We start from the raw sequence: 15,056 nt of genomic DNA, 5'->3' as shown, positions 1-15,056 counted from the left end.
TCAAGGCTCCACATTTTGGACTTTAGGAGGAAATGAAAGAAGCCGCATGTTAGTTTTTTACAGTCCGATTCGGTGCCTTTAGGTTCCTATTTAATTATGGTGAACCCTGCTGCTTTAGGAAGTCGTAGTCAGGTAATCCACCAGTGTACTTGACATCTATGACTTCGCAAAAAGGTTCGCCATTCCTACATCTAGGATTTACATGGCGGTCGCGTCGCGTCAGTAGTTCATCAATGATGGTTTTTGATCCACCTCTAATCGGTCAAAAGAATAATTAGTGTAATCTCAAATAGGACCTGCTAGCATCTACAACTACAATGTAGCACGGGATGTATTTTGTCTGTTAGACTACGCATGGCACACGCTAGTAAGTGCTGCGCGAAGGCATATTAACTTCTAGCAATCATGTACGTTGTTATATTACTTGTACTTTCCAATAAAACGCTTGCAGAAAGAGACAACAAAACTAATCCGTACCGTGATTCTGCTCATTTCTGACGCATCATCATCGACACTATCAGTCTATTTTTGTATTAAAAACAACAATACATTTTCGTTTCAAGGAAAAAAAAGAAAAACGTAAAGCAACGAACCAGCAAGAAATAGACCGCAAGAAATAGAAAAACGAAAACAGCAAATGGAGGAAATAATCGAAAAGGTATACTACTTGAACAGGAAAAGGCCTCCCAGGAACTCCACGAAATAGACTGAGAGTCCAGCTTAGAGTACTTATCTGTTACAGACGCCCAAAACAATACCAGAAATTTGATGCAAGAGCTGAGCTCATTAGGTGGCATCTCTTCTTACTTTCCCACCAGATAGACCAAATTGTCGAAGCTGGAATAAAAGACCATAAGCAATTATAACTCACGGGGCATTAATTTGTGTATGACACCTTCGTCATCATTGAGCGAAAAACCTGCTGGGGTAAATGCAAATCACTTAGAAAACGATGAGCCGAAAACATGTCACACCACCATACACGTGAAAGTGGCGTGTTTTCTATAATTTTTGTTAATTATACCCTTAAATTTAGGAAGAAATAATTTATAGATAAAAATAAGACGGGAAAAGAAAACCCAAGCTAAAGCAGAGACAACGGACAATGTGTAAGTGTGGTTTCAAACAAGACCTGCTTGCATCTAAAACTACATTAGAAGGCTTGCTTTTCTACCAATATGTGCACTTGCTGAGGAAAATAGTCTAATTTTGTAATTTCAAATCTCTTCTCTTGGTGAAGTTTTATTTGGGGAAGGACATCCTTGTAAGTGCTGCTAAATGCATATTGATAATTGATAATTCTATATAAGTACAAAATCTTATACTGATACAAATGCCCATGTGAAATGTTATCTAGCTCAACCCCTTCTTCTGCAGCTCTGGGGCTTTCGGCTCACATGCATGTTCACTAATATATCACCAGGGAAACCATAACTATATGTACTGTTATGTACCATGTAAATATTGTTCTTAGATGGGATACTTCTAGCTAGCAATGTACAAAATCATATTCTTTTGTACTTGTACCTGAATAAAAAATTGACACTTATTGCCTCTGCTGATTCTGTCAAGTTGGTACGTCACACGAACCATTGCTTATTAGTGATATGCCAATGCGCAGTTGCTCATGAATTGATTAATGCCTATAAATAGTCTTTGTATACCTGCAGTAACGGAACAAATCATTAGCAAACCTGTCCATCACAACAGAAAGTAATTAAGATGAAGTTTGGCAAAGAGTTGAGGGCAAAAATGGTGCCAGAATGGCAAGGAGCTTACATGGATTATGCATCCCTCAGATCCATCCTTGAAGATGTTAGACATTTCAAGTTCAATACCGCACACCACCTTTCTCATCAGCGTCATCATCATGGTGGAGTTGTTGGAGTGTACAGAACCGTCAGTGGCCTAGTGATTGATCGCCCCATCCTTACCATCACCAACTCTAAAACCACCACTGCTACTACTAAGACTACTGCAACTAGTACTACTACCACCACGAATCGACATCATAATCAACATGGGGTATTTCATCATGAAGAAGAACCAGTCATTTTAGTTCATCAAATCATGCACCAGAAAGGTGATCATGACCTAGAAAAAGGAGGGTCCACTCATCCAGATACTACCCATCATGAGAAATATGAGACTAAGTTTCTGATGTCAGATGTGGAAGGAGGAGAAAATGAATTAAGATTCTTCAAAAGACTTGATGGGGAGTTCAACAAAGTTAATAAGTTCTACAAAGACAAGGTTGATCAAGTTATGAACAAAGCTGCCGTGTTGACAAAGCAAATGGACGCATTGATTGCTTTTAGGGTCAAAATTGATGATTCTGATCAAGCAAAGTTTGAACACCTATGTAATGAAGTTGCTGAATCTGCTGCTGCATTCTCCGTCTCTTCAGAAACCCCCACTGTCCCCCACAGTACTGGTAAGTAATCTCCAACATTTCTTGTTCATATGCTGGAAGAACGGTTATGTCTTGCATGTGCAATTCTATACCGATCAGAATTATGAACTGAGACAATATTTCAAAGTCTGCATAAAAAGCCACATTCTTATTATGTTAATGATTCTATGGAACTGTAATAGGGTTTGACAACTTCGATAACAAATGCGCAGAAATGGTGCATATGGAAGTCATAGAAGAAAGCATTGAACCAAGCAGCCACGGAAGTTATTCAGATGAGAATGAACCATGCAATCAAATATATTCTGCTGATACTGATCAGGATGAATCTAATAAACAGCTAACTGATAACAATGGCTGTAGTGAAGAGAAAGACATGCAGAAAAAATTGAAGACTGAACTACCAGCTCATTTGGAAATCTTGAACAGCGTTAAGATCAATGGTTCATCCGGTTCGAGATCAACTATAAAACGAATCATCAGTTTTAAGAACGGAAATAGTGGAGAATCGATCAGTTTCAGAAGATATAATCTAAAGAGAGTTGAGGAACAACTCAATATAGCAATCATCCATTTCTATCACAAGCTTCAACTTTTAAAGAGCTATAGCTTTATGAACCTCTTGGCCTTTTCCAAGACCATGAAGAGATATGACAAGGTATTTTTCTATTTGGCATTCAACCAATTTTTTTTTTTTTTTTAATTCTTTTAAACATTTGAAGTTGATTAGATGACTATCTTGTTGCAGATAACTGCAAGACATGCATCAAAAGTATATCTGAACATGGTGGATAACTCTTACATCGGCAGCTCTGACGATGTAAACTTTATTTTCCATCATTGGTGACAAATTAATCTCTTAAATATTCATAAATTGTAGTGAACTCACAAAGGGATTTTGTCATATATTGTACTCAAATTACAGGTTAGGAGGCTCATGGACAGGGTAGAGGATTCATTTATCAAGCACTTCTCTAAGTCAAACCGTAGTAAAGGCATGAACATCTTGAGATCGAAAAAGAAGAAAGAGAAACACACAACAACATTTTCCTCCGGTAAAATTATTTCAGAATCAAAAACTTCATTTGCTTTTTCATATACATTTGTAGTACCATTTTCACTTGACTCGATAACATATAAGAAAACATACGCTTTACAATGTGATTTAATTCAATGTGATTTCGTATTTTCTTACCTAATTTTTTTTTTCCAGGTTTCTTTTTGGGCTGCACAATCTCTCTTTTTGGGTTTCTTTTTGGAATCTTATTAGAAAAGAGGGCAGCTCTACCTATATGGAAACCATGTTTCCTCTCTACAGGTTAGTTATAGCCACCACATCATCAAATGTGATAACAGCTTATTAATACAAACAAATGAAGTAAATTTGACTGAAAGACTCGTTTGTTTGAACTTTCCTTGCAGTTTATTTGGATTTCTTGTCCTACATATGCTCCTGTATGCAGCAAACATATACTTTTGGCAACGTTACGGAATAAATTATCCATTTATATTTGGTTTCAAGCAAGGAACAGAGTTGGGTCACAGAGAAGTTTTTCTATTGAGTACAATTCTTGCAACAGCTGCACTGGGTAGTGTACTTGCTAACCTAGACATGGAAATGGATATAAGCACAAAAAAATACAAAGCACTCACAGAATTGCTTCCTCTAGCATTAGTTTCTGTAAGAGACTTTATTTCCTAACCTATCAACTTGTGACGCTATAGCTCTTAGTTTATGGTACCATTATTTGACCATTAAGTAATTTCTTGATTTTACAGGTTATAGCTCTCATAACAGTTTGCCCATTCGATATACGTTCCAGTCGTGTATTCCTATTGCGAACTGCATTCCGTTGTATCAGTGCTCCTCTATACAAGGTAAAGAATGAAAAGATATCTATTAGTAAAAAGCATGACCAGATAAAGCACTGCATCGTGAATAAGACCAATGATCATCAAATTCTCACCTTACTCTCCTCTTTTTTTGTCAATCAAGCAGGTCACTCTATCAGCTGATTTTGTCTGGGCTGATCAGCTAAGTAGCCAGGTTCGTTAGCTGGTTACTTCTTCTGGTATACCTAGTGTCTGTGTATGTGTGTTTGCGTTTTCAATTTGAAACAGCTAATTAACAAGGAATTCTATGTTCTTTGCTTAACTCTACTAGGGGCAAGCTCTTAGAAGTGTTGCGTTTTACATCTGCTACTATGCTTCGGGTGATTACAAAATGAGGGAGACGAAATGCAAATCTGACATTGTTTACAACTCATTCTATATCATGTTAGCTGCATTCCCATTTTGGCTACGGGCACTACAGGTCCGTATCCTTTATCACTTGAAGCTACATTAAGATCTATATTGCATTATAATACTTCTTTAACTAAAAATCCAAAAACCTTTGTTTCCTCCAAGGGTTCAACTTTATCCAAGGTTTTATGTGTATCTTTAAAAGGAATCATGAGTTAATATCCAATCCTAACGATGGACCTTGTAAATTTATTTCTTTGTAGTGTTTTCGGCGATATTTCGAAGAGAAAGATCAAATGCAGGGACTTAATGGGTTCAAATACTTAAGTGTTTGTCTCGCAGTCAGCCTGACAACAGCTTACAGTAAGCGAAACACAACAGGACTATTAGTAATGGCTTGGATAAGTGCAATTGTTTCAGCTGTTGCTGCTATATATTGGGACCTTGTTCTGGATTGGGGACTGCTACGAAGGAATTAAAAGAATCCTTGGTTAAGACAGTAACGGATGTGTTGTTGAGATTTTCCTGGCTACAGACAGTATTGAACATTCAAGTTTCTTTCTTACACAAGGAAGCAATGGTTGCTCTTGTCGCATGCCTAGAGATTATTCGTCGTGGTATATGGAATTTCTTTAGGTGCTTTTCATGGTTCAATATTCATTTGACTTAATATTTTGCAAAGACAACCGTAATTCTTTCACAATCATGTTCATGGAGTAGAAATTCTGCCTATGGGTTCTAAATTACTATCAGATTCTCTAGCTAATTCTTGTTTTACTAATGATGATTTTTATTGATTCTCAGGATAGAGAATGAACACTAAACAATGCCGGCAAGTTTCGTGCATTCACAACTGTACCTCTCCCTTTCAACTATGATGAGGATGAGGAGGAAGATAAAAATGAGTAGCCAACCCTCAAAACCAAGATCTTCTTACGCCGTGATCAAGGGGATACTAATGTTTCCCTCTGATAGCAATCAAGAAGGTCAAGAATGACTGGACGTGAATCAACAAAATTGTGCAGAGTTGATGTGATAGAGATTAGCGTCTTAAGTACGTGTTGCTAGTGGTGTGCGCAAATTTTTACATGTGCATTTTTGTTGACCATTTTCCGAATCACTAAATTTCCTCAATCCCTAGTCAGAAGTTACATTACCTAGAAAATTGAAATATTGAACTAAGCATTCTCAACCCTTGTATTTAAAGAATCAAATACCACTTGATACTCATACTCTGGAGTCTGGTGGTTTCCATATACTTGGGAAATCCGGGTAATTATTCTAATGTAACTAAATAGTCCGCAGTTCTAAATTCAAACTTATGGGTCTAGTCTATGGTGTTTCAAAGAGGGTTTTCAAAGTCTTTACACGCTATCAGCATGGAATCTGTTCACATGTACGATTAGGATATTAATCAGCACTAATATTCTACATCAATGCCTATAGGAGTTTAGGGACAAAATCAGACCAAATATAGAACTTCTAAGCTGGCCAGCCTGGCCATACTTTAACTGAATATTAATTCATTCTCAGTCGCCTGATATTCTAGGGTGATTTAATTATTACGACATGACGGGGATAGCATCCGCATTCAAAGTTCAATTCTAGCAGAAAGCAGAAATTTTTTGACATACAGGTATTAGTTGCCGTCTAAATGGCAAATACTCGTCAACATCACAAGCAGAAGGGTTTGCTCTGTCGCATTTGCGATAAAAAACTCCTCAACCAGAGATTATCATTTCAAAAGGACAGGTGATGGCTGAAACTTCTATCTTACTAAGTTTATCAAAAGCTGAGAGTCGAGTGGATGAATTATTCTGCTGACTGAAAATTTATAATTTAGAAGCTATCAAAGACATGTAAAAGGTAAAGCCAAAGGTTTCAAATAAACCAACGGAGCCAGCATAGCTGTAGCATGTTGTATTAATAGGATGGCACCCTTTTGAAGGAGACTGCTTAAAGTTCGTCTATTACTATCATATTCTGGTGTCAAGATAAATGCTGCCACTTAGCGTATATACCTACTGAGGAAAACCTAATAAATCACTAAATATGCATTCTACCAATTGAGGTCCAGAAAAGTATCAACCGCATATTAAAGAAAAGTGTGACTAACCTCGAAGAAATGCGATGTATCAACCAAAGAGGTTAGCGATGAAACCAACGTCAAAATTATGGCATGTCGCTCAGTATCAATCTCCTCAGCTACATCTCTGCAAGCTTTAGCATCAACAAAGCTGCAACCACCCAAAAAAAAACTTGTATAAGCTCCATTTATACTGAACGAGACAAACTAGAGAGCACAGAAACTATATCTTCAAGTTCAAACCCATCATCTCCATTGAACCAAGATGTTCTACGGCATCCATGGAAAACAAAACCTGGGCACCAGGCTTCCCATAATTGTGACTGATCCCGACAGCATAGCAAGTTCATCTGCAAGACCAACAAAATGGCGGTAATTAAAAAACTATACTAAAATGTCAATTTTACATCTTAGAAGGAAAAGATATCGTATACACGCACCACCTACTAGACAAAAAAAAACCAGAGTATCAGGAAAAAAGAGTTCCATTTTTAACGCACAACGAACTACACCATTTCATCACTACATAGGGCGTAGGCCTTTACTGAAAACCAATACCCCAGTTTCTATGAAAAGGGGAGTGTTGGCTATTCATTTGACAAGATAAGTAACACCAACACTCCGCTCGGCAGGAATGATATTTAATGTGACAAGCATCTCCCCAGTTGAGGACTTAAGACGAAGTGATAATGGACCTCACAGTTGCAGAACCTGAGTTCAACTTCCATACAACACCTCACAATTGCTGCATCCGTGGCCAATTAGCCGAAGCTGAACTATCTAGAAGATCAATAGAAGCAATGTCACAATTTCCATCTTTTCATATTCAACCGAAGTCGCAATTAGTTGCATCCACTCTCTGCAAGCCAAATAAGAAATCTAGTCAATACCTTAAATTCAAAAATCATTTGGAATATAATATGTAGCATGCGTGCGTGCACCCAACAGCCATCATAGTCCTAAAATTCATGTACTTGTAGTTTGGGTTAATTAGAAAATAAAAGATAACAAATGTACCGTTGATACGGAAGAATATCAGCACTGCATAATTGTTGCTCATGGCCAGAAGAAATGACCATGGCTCCCAAAGCTGTACCGCCCAAATCAAAATGGGTTGATTCTGAGACACACAACCTGCCCACAATCGCTACATTTACTAGGTTTCCTGAACAAAACGAATGTGCATTACATTTTACCTATATCAAAAATTCAAGAGAAGTTACAAAATTAACTAGTGATTCAACTTTATTAATTAGATCGACAAACAAACTTTGTGTTCAGTTCAGTGAGGCAATTTATCGAACACTTAAGACACTTAAATTAGAATACTTACTGTGATGTGGGTCATCTAAATAGAGAGTTTAGAGGAGATTTGAATTTGAAATGCAGAAGAAGAGCTGGTAGGAGTATTAAAGAGAAAAGGGGTATTGAGGTGAAGGGATTTTTAAATTATCAGATTTAGTTTGAACATGATATTGCAGGGGGAAGCAATCAACAAGAAAAAGGAAATAATAATGATTAATCTTGTAGTAGCCTTGGCTAGCTGGTCCTAAAAGTTTCTGATTTTCATAAAAGCGCTTATCTATCAAAATAGGCCGACTTAGAGACGGGTTCCGATGGCTAGAATTTTCCCTCTATAAATAACACACACTCATTTGAACACTAAACTTACACCAAAATTGAATATTTTCTTGAATTTTCTCCACTAGAAGTCATTCTACTTTTCATTTTAGTATTTTAGATTTTCGTAGTTAAAATGTCTCAAAGAACTATTACACTATTTTGTGAAGCGAAATTAGAAGCTTCTGTTAATAAAATATGTGTAACTAATTTTTTTTTTTGAAAATAGTAAAAGGGGAACAATGGTGCAATTAGAAGTAATCCAAGAAAAATATCTTCTTAAAAACCAAAGAAGAGCTCAAGTTTTGAAAGTTAACAACCAAAAGCACAAAAACAAAGAAAAAAAAGATCGCGAGATTGAATGGAAGATATGTTAAATGAAGATAACTAGGAGGCCAAAGATTGTCCAAATTTTTTATTGAAGTCGTTGTTGAACTTTTTATTGATTAAGTTTTTGTGTTGTAATCAATGAGGCAGTATTAATGAATTAGAAAATTTTAGAACTTATAAATTTTACTTCAATTTTTAATTAACCGGTAATTATTAATACGATTCAATCAATGCGCACGAATTACCAACGACTTAATTAAAGGTCTTTTTTTGAATATTATCAATAACGATACTATTTTCTCTTATAAATACCACACTACTTTCATTCTCAACCTCAAACCAACCTACAAAAATCATTCTCAACCCAACCTACAGAAATCATTCCCAACCAACACCATCAACCACGTTTTCTAATAGCAAAGAGAAACAAATATTATGTGCGGAAGAAAATGAGGTTTGTTGATTATGTTTCAAGGATCGCCACAGTCTGATGTAATGTCAGTGGATGCATTCAAGGTGTCCACAAGAGGTTGTTCACAGATCAAGATGGTTATTGAATCAAAACTGAAAAAGCTCAGGTATTTACAATGATATAAATCCTAACTGTTCCGAGGTGATGCTATGAAGGTTAAAGAAGAAGAAGAACAAGAAGAACAAGTTTGCAGAATTATGCATTTTTAATGGAGTGTACTGAATAAGTGTTGGAACTGATTGATTCACTATCGTGTCGTTTTAGTTTGATGTCCTAGGCGTTTTATTTTTAGTTTCGTATCATATTGTGTAATGGTAAATTTATTAATGAAACTTTTTATTTACACAATTGCGATCATAGTTAATTTGAACTTTCTTATTTAAAGCAAACTACATTGGATTAGAGAAAACTTCATTTGATTTGAGTTCTCTAATTTACATTGGATTAGAGTAAACTACATTAGACTAAAGCAATTAAATTGGATTAAAACTAATCTGTTATTCAATTAACTAAATCATAAAACTCGTTCATTAACGTTTTTATTCAATTGTCAGGTGGTGGAGCATCCATGCAGCAAAAAAGGTTGTGGATCGATGTCGAAGAATGTTGAAACAAGCTTCGTATACAAAAGGTTTACCGGTAGATGATTGTCATGTCATTAGAGTTCTTTTGTATCAGTTCAGCTTTAGTTTCATTGTTCCTTTTGTGGAAGTTAAGCGGCCATGTCTTCATAGGAATTGGTTGACATCGTGACCAAGGTAGTCAATATCGGTTTTTATCCTGTATCGGAAAAAACCTTTACGATATCTAAAATATCAGTGATACAATAAGGATTGAGCGATAAAAACGCTCATAACGGCCGGTACAAACCGATATACCGGGTTCACCAATACATTGATAATATAGGCAAGAGTAATTTGGTAGAATAAATTATTTAGATTTGAAGTTTGTTAAACAAACTCCTTCATCCTGATCGTATTCTTCCTCTTTAAGCTTAAAAACTCAATCCGATGTAGTAAAGAAATTTCCTAACTATTTTTTTTCTAAAGACCCGCAAGTTTGTCAACGCTATTAGACCGTTCAAGTGACGAATTAGCCGATAATAACTCGATTAGTTTAACACAAACATTAATTAATAGAAATTAGGCTAACAACAATTTAGATACGAAACTAAAAGATGAAATTGATGTTCTGAGTTTGAATTGGGTATTGATTGAAGCTGAGATGAGTGGACAATGAAGACTGAAATTTTCTTAAAGGATTAGGGGTTTGTATCTGAGGTAATTACTTCTTCAGTCACTGATTTCAATTCATATTTATTAAGATATGTTATCAAACTTGAGTGTTTATTGTGTTTGTTTGGATTGAAGAATTGTTAATGAGATTGGTTGAATTTCTGATAGATGTTGTGTGGTAGTTGTGTTGATGCTGCATAGTTGGAGGTGTTGGATGAAATTGCAGTTAATGATATTGTTGTGGTTGGATTAAGCTGAATGAGTTGGAGAATGTTTGAAATGGAGTAAACTGTGATAGAATAGAGTCAATGAACTGTTGGATGGGTCGCAGTCGAGTTGTTGCAGGTATTGTAATTGAGTTTGGTGGTAGTGATTGTTGAGTTAAGTTGAACTGTTAGTGCTGTTGGTGTTGTATGTGATGTTGAAATTACAAGGGAATGAATGACTGGATAAGGTTTGGATTGTGTTAATGTTGAGAATGGTATTGCATTGTACTTCTGAGAAGATAAAGGCAATATGATATGAAATGAAGTTGTAGTTATGAATTGGGTATGTTGTATTACCAAGAGAATTAGTATAGATTGAGATAATATAGGGATTGAGCTTTAAGAACTGGCAGTACAATAGGTAATGAAGATTTGTCATTGTTGGATGATAGAGCTGAACTTGGTGATGTTGTCAGAGTTGATATGGGTTTGGTTACATAGGTATGTATTAGAATGTAGTGAAACTGAATGAAGAGAAGTTAGATGGTTGATTATAGAGTTGTAGATAGTGTCAGCTATGAAAAGCTTGGAACTGCCTATTGCAGGTAATAAGAGTTCTTATTGTAAATGAAATTTAAAGTTTGTTTAAATTGAATGAATTATAGTTATTTGAGTTGCTGCAATAGAATTAGGCTATTAGTCAACTCAATTTGTTTAGCTGACTTAGTGTGACTGACTGAGTTAACTCAGTGACCAGATCTGACCATACTTGACTCAGTGTAACTTGACCGATTTGACTCAGTTGACCATTGACTTGACCTTTGACCGACATTACCGTTAGTTGACCATGTTGACCGTTTGTTGACTCTGGTGGACTGGACCTTAGATTAATGGGATGGTTTGATGGACTTGGCTTATGTTTAGTTTTCCTATTTACTTGTATTAGACCCTTATGGTCTGATTTAGCCTTTGTCTTCTTCTACAAAGTTGTAGATATTCTTAGGACTTAGCTAATAGACTATAGAACTAATCTAATTGAATTAGTAAACCTTAGATTTTTTAAAGATGGATAAATAAAAGGTGTAGAATCTTAAATTGGCCTAGAATCATTAGAAAGACTTGTATGATACTTGTGTGAGCCTTTTGGCTAGATTTAGACTTCTTGTGTGATTAACAGTTAGTCTATTTTAACAACGATTGATTCAAAGAATGAACCAGTGGATCGTGGATCTCGAGGTAGGCGTGGCTTGTCATCAAAAGAGGTGGGAATACATTTGACTCTTTTGTAACCATTGTTGTTTCTTTTACAAAAGTTTATGCTTAACAAACTTATGCATTGCCTAGAGTGCATTCCATGCTTTGTTTAAACTGTTTTACTATACTTCTGTTGATTTTGTTAATCTTTCCATGGTTTGGAAATGACTTGTAATGTTTGTTTGTCATATGAATTGTTATGGGAAATACGAATTTTCACTTGTGGTATATAAGATACGCTCCTTCACATTTATATCTACATGAATTCAGCTTTTATTGCTTAGAGTGGGTCATCATGGTCTTGGTGATATCAATAGCTAATGAGTGTGGTTAGCACGAATATTATACATTGTTTGAAGAAGGAGTTTGTCCATATACATGTTTGTTTATCTCAGTGACTTGGTCACTTTTTAATGCTTGGGAAAACATTATTGTTTTCCAAATCTTGCCATGATTACTTGAAAGTTAAATGTTATTCCTACTGGGCACTCCTTTTAGTGATGATGTGCTCACCCATTCCCACTATTGTATATGGATCATTTGAGAGGACTTCTTGTATATATATGTTTCAGAGCGGGTTAGTTTTGAGTTAAGTTTTGTATCGCATTTCTTAATTGAATGCTTAAGTACATGTTTTAGATTCTTGGTGCCTCTTTATTTAGCTAATCTCTTGGATTAGTCAGCTGCTAGCTTAGGGGGCGCTACATCTTTTATCGATGTGAGTTGAAATTAGCTGAGACGATGGTGAAAATTAACTACTTCGATCGTGACTTATTACTTGAAAACGATCCGACAATCCATGAGTATCATGCCTCGCCGGGTTTCCTCTTTGTTTTGCGAATGTTGCAAAAACATTCTTCCATACAGAATTACCAACATATTTAATTTGATGATCATAGACACTTTATTTTGTTCTAAATACATAAGTTGTACAAGGAGATAAATCATCTTCTTGAGTATACTTAGAAGCACGAATTTTGGGGGCATTGATTAGAGTGAGATTAACTTGAAATGAGAGAGAAATTATACAAAATATGGGTGAAAAATGTGTGCTTAGAGAGTTAAAATTGACATGAATTTGTAAGAAATCAGATGATAGCCGTTAGATTAACTTATCCGTTATCAACTTGGTTGAGACCGAAATGTTTAGTCTATATAGGATCCGCATCAAATCAACATGGGATCGCGCTCGGCCTAAGTTTGGACAATCGTCCCATATTGAACGGTTTGTCTCTTGTTGAGATTCTCGGTTCAAACTGAGACTCGATGAGCAAACTCCCAAATTTGAGTGTTTGTTCATCCATTTTCTTTGTTTGGCAATCCCACCATGCGGTGGCAACGGAAAAATCTACTAATTTTCCCAACCCACTGGAACTTCCCTGAGAAAACAAATTTTTTGAATGTACCATCTAATAAAAAATAGTGCAACTCATACATATTATTTTCAAACCGGATTCCATGGCATTCGGCCATGCACCTAAAATTCTAATAAAAGAGTTCATAACTCCCCTGGTATTTAGGGATGAAAAGTTTTTAGGCCCATTTCTCATGTAACAATTACATGGTATAAACAATATTCTTTGGAGAATATATGTGAAAGCCCCTCTAGAATATATATTTTTTCTTTTCTATTTTTACATGTAGTCCATTGTTTCAGCATACCTAGATTTTTAATCATGTTTCCGTTGGTATGGATGCACACCTTTGAACGGGGGCGCTATAAGGTGTTTAGTATGGGCCGGCCATTATCTTTTTTGCTTTTTTCTTTTTTCTTTTTTTGAAGCATGCAAACTAGATAAACAAACGGATGATAATTAACGTGCCTAGCTAGTTACCACCGGCTTTTTGGTTCAAAAAAAGAAGTGGAAGTTTAGCTGGTGCATTTCTGACATTATCTTTTTAGAACAGACTATAACTCTGAGTTGTATTCGGCTCTAGGAGTCACCAAGAGGCAAGATGCCGATCTGTTGCGTAAAGGGTGCAATTATCCTGGTTTGAGGTCTGAACGTTTCGTCAGAGATGGATATGCGGCATATTCCCATTAGCTACTAGCTACATTAAAAGCTAGGATATATCTTCATTAATCGGATTTGGTGGAGTGTCACAAACAAAACAAAGACCCGCAGGTCAGGAATAAATTATATAAAATTGGTTAAAAACAATTCTTAGGTGAAAAGGACATTATTTTAGATTTTGATCTGTTTAAATGGACAAAAATGTAAAAATAGCCGGGATGTAAACAGTTTCATCATACCCGTTTTCAAATACTTTTTCTTATTTTTAATTTATATCAGGATGCATTCAGTTTCATCCTTACTATTTTTTAAGTTTAAGTCAGGATTGCTATTTTTTTAGTGTCCACTTCACCCATACTAATTTTTACTCGTTCAATTATCTGTGGTTTAAAAATATTTGGACAAATGACCCATTTTCCGAATAAATTAGAATAGTCTTTCTAATTATTACTGTGCTAGAAAGACTATGACATGCCAATTATCAAAATCACAAGAACAAGAAAAGAGTAGGAAATTGTATGGGACAACATTTGTCCCATCTTTCTTAAACCAAATTGTAGTTAACTCCGTTTATCTCAGCATCACAGTGACGCCGAGGAGATATATATACCACTCGTTTGTTCTTGGCCTAGTAGGTGTAAAATGTCAAGAAAAGGTTCGGTATTTCGTGTTCTTCCGGCTACAATTTGTTGGTGTCTTTGGAAAGAGAGAAACGATAGTGCTGTTAGAATACGAGTATCTAGTTCAAAATCAATTGGCAATAAGTGGAGAGGCCCTAAAGGATTATAAGCTACATGATCTTAGATAACCCAACTAATAATCTCAACACGCCCCCTCACGTGTAGCCTCGTTGGGTCTAACACGTGGACAATAAATCGGGTGACGCGGAGTAAAGACGCGGTCAATGACTCGTCGTAAATATAGCCTACTCTGATACCATGTTAGAATACGGGCATCCAACTCAAAACCAATTGGCAATGAGTGGAGAGGTCCTATAGAATTATAAGCCACAGGATCTTAGATAACCCAACTAATAATCTCAACAAGAGCCTTACAAAATACTAGCAAGGATTTTGACGGCATTATTAACTCAGTGAAGTTCACGGTGGCTTATTGGTTGCATAACAGGGGAGTTTTTAAGGGTATTTCCTTGGATTAATTTGTTATTAGTTGGAAAGAAG

At 35.9% G+C, this 15,056-nt stretch overlaps 1 protein-coding gene and 1 pseudogene across 1 annotated transcript; both read left to right on the top strand.

Moving 5' to 3' along the window:
- The first annotated feature begins 1,752 nt into the window (after window positions 1-1,752).
- Window positions 1,753-2,525, top strand: LOC113351137 (phosphate transporter PHO1 homolog 5-like). The gene has a single exon (XM_026595186.1). The coding sequence runs from the start codon at window positions 1,753-1,755 to the stop codon at window positions 2,440-2,442; it is 690 nt and encodes a 229-aa protein (XP_026450971.1). The 3' UTR covers window positions 2,443-2,525.
- Window positions 2,526-2,627: 102 nt separating this feature from the next.
- On the top strand, window positions 2,628-5,136 carry LOC113351136 (annotated as a pseudogene).
- Window positions 5,137-15,056: the final 9,920 nt, after the last annotated feature.

The sequence above is a fragment of the Papaver somniferum genome, chromosome 2, assembly GCF_003573695.1.
Source record: "Papaver somniferum cultivar HN1 chromosome 2, ASM357369v1, whole genome shotgun sequence".
Taxonomy (NCBI): Eukaryota; Viridiplantae; Streptophyta; class Magnoliopsida; order Ranunculales; family Papaveraceae; genus Papaver; species Papaver somniferum.
The sequence above is the reverse complement of the archived record's forward strand: the minus strand, read 5'-3'. Positions and strand labels throughout refer to the sequence as shown.

Bases quoted from the DNA above. Each gene is read 5' to 3' on its own strand.
- LOC113351137 (XM_026595186.1), top strand. From the start codon at position 1,753: ATGGTGCCAGAATGGCAAGGAGCTTACATGGATTATGCATCCCTCAGA.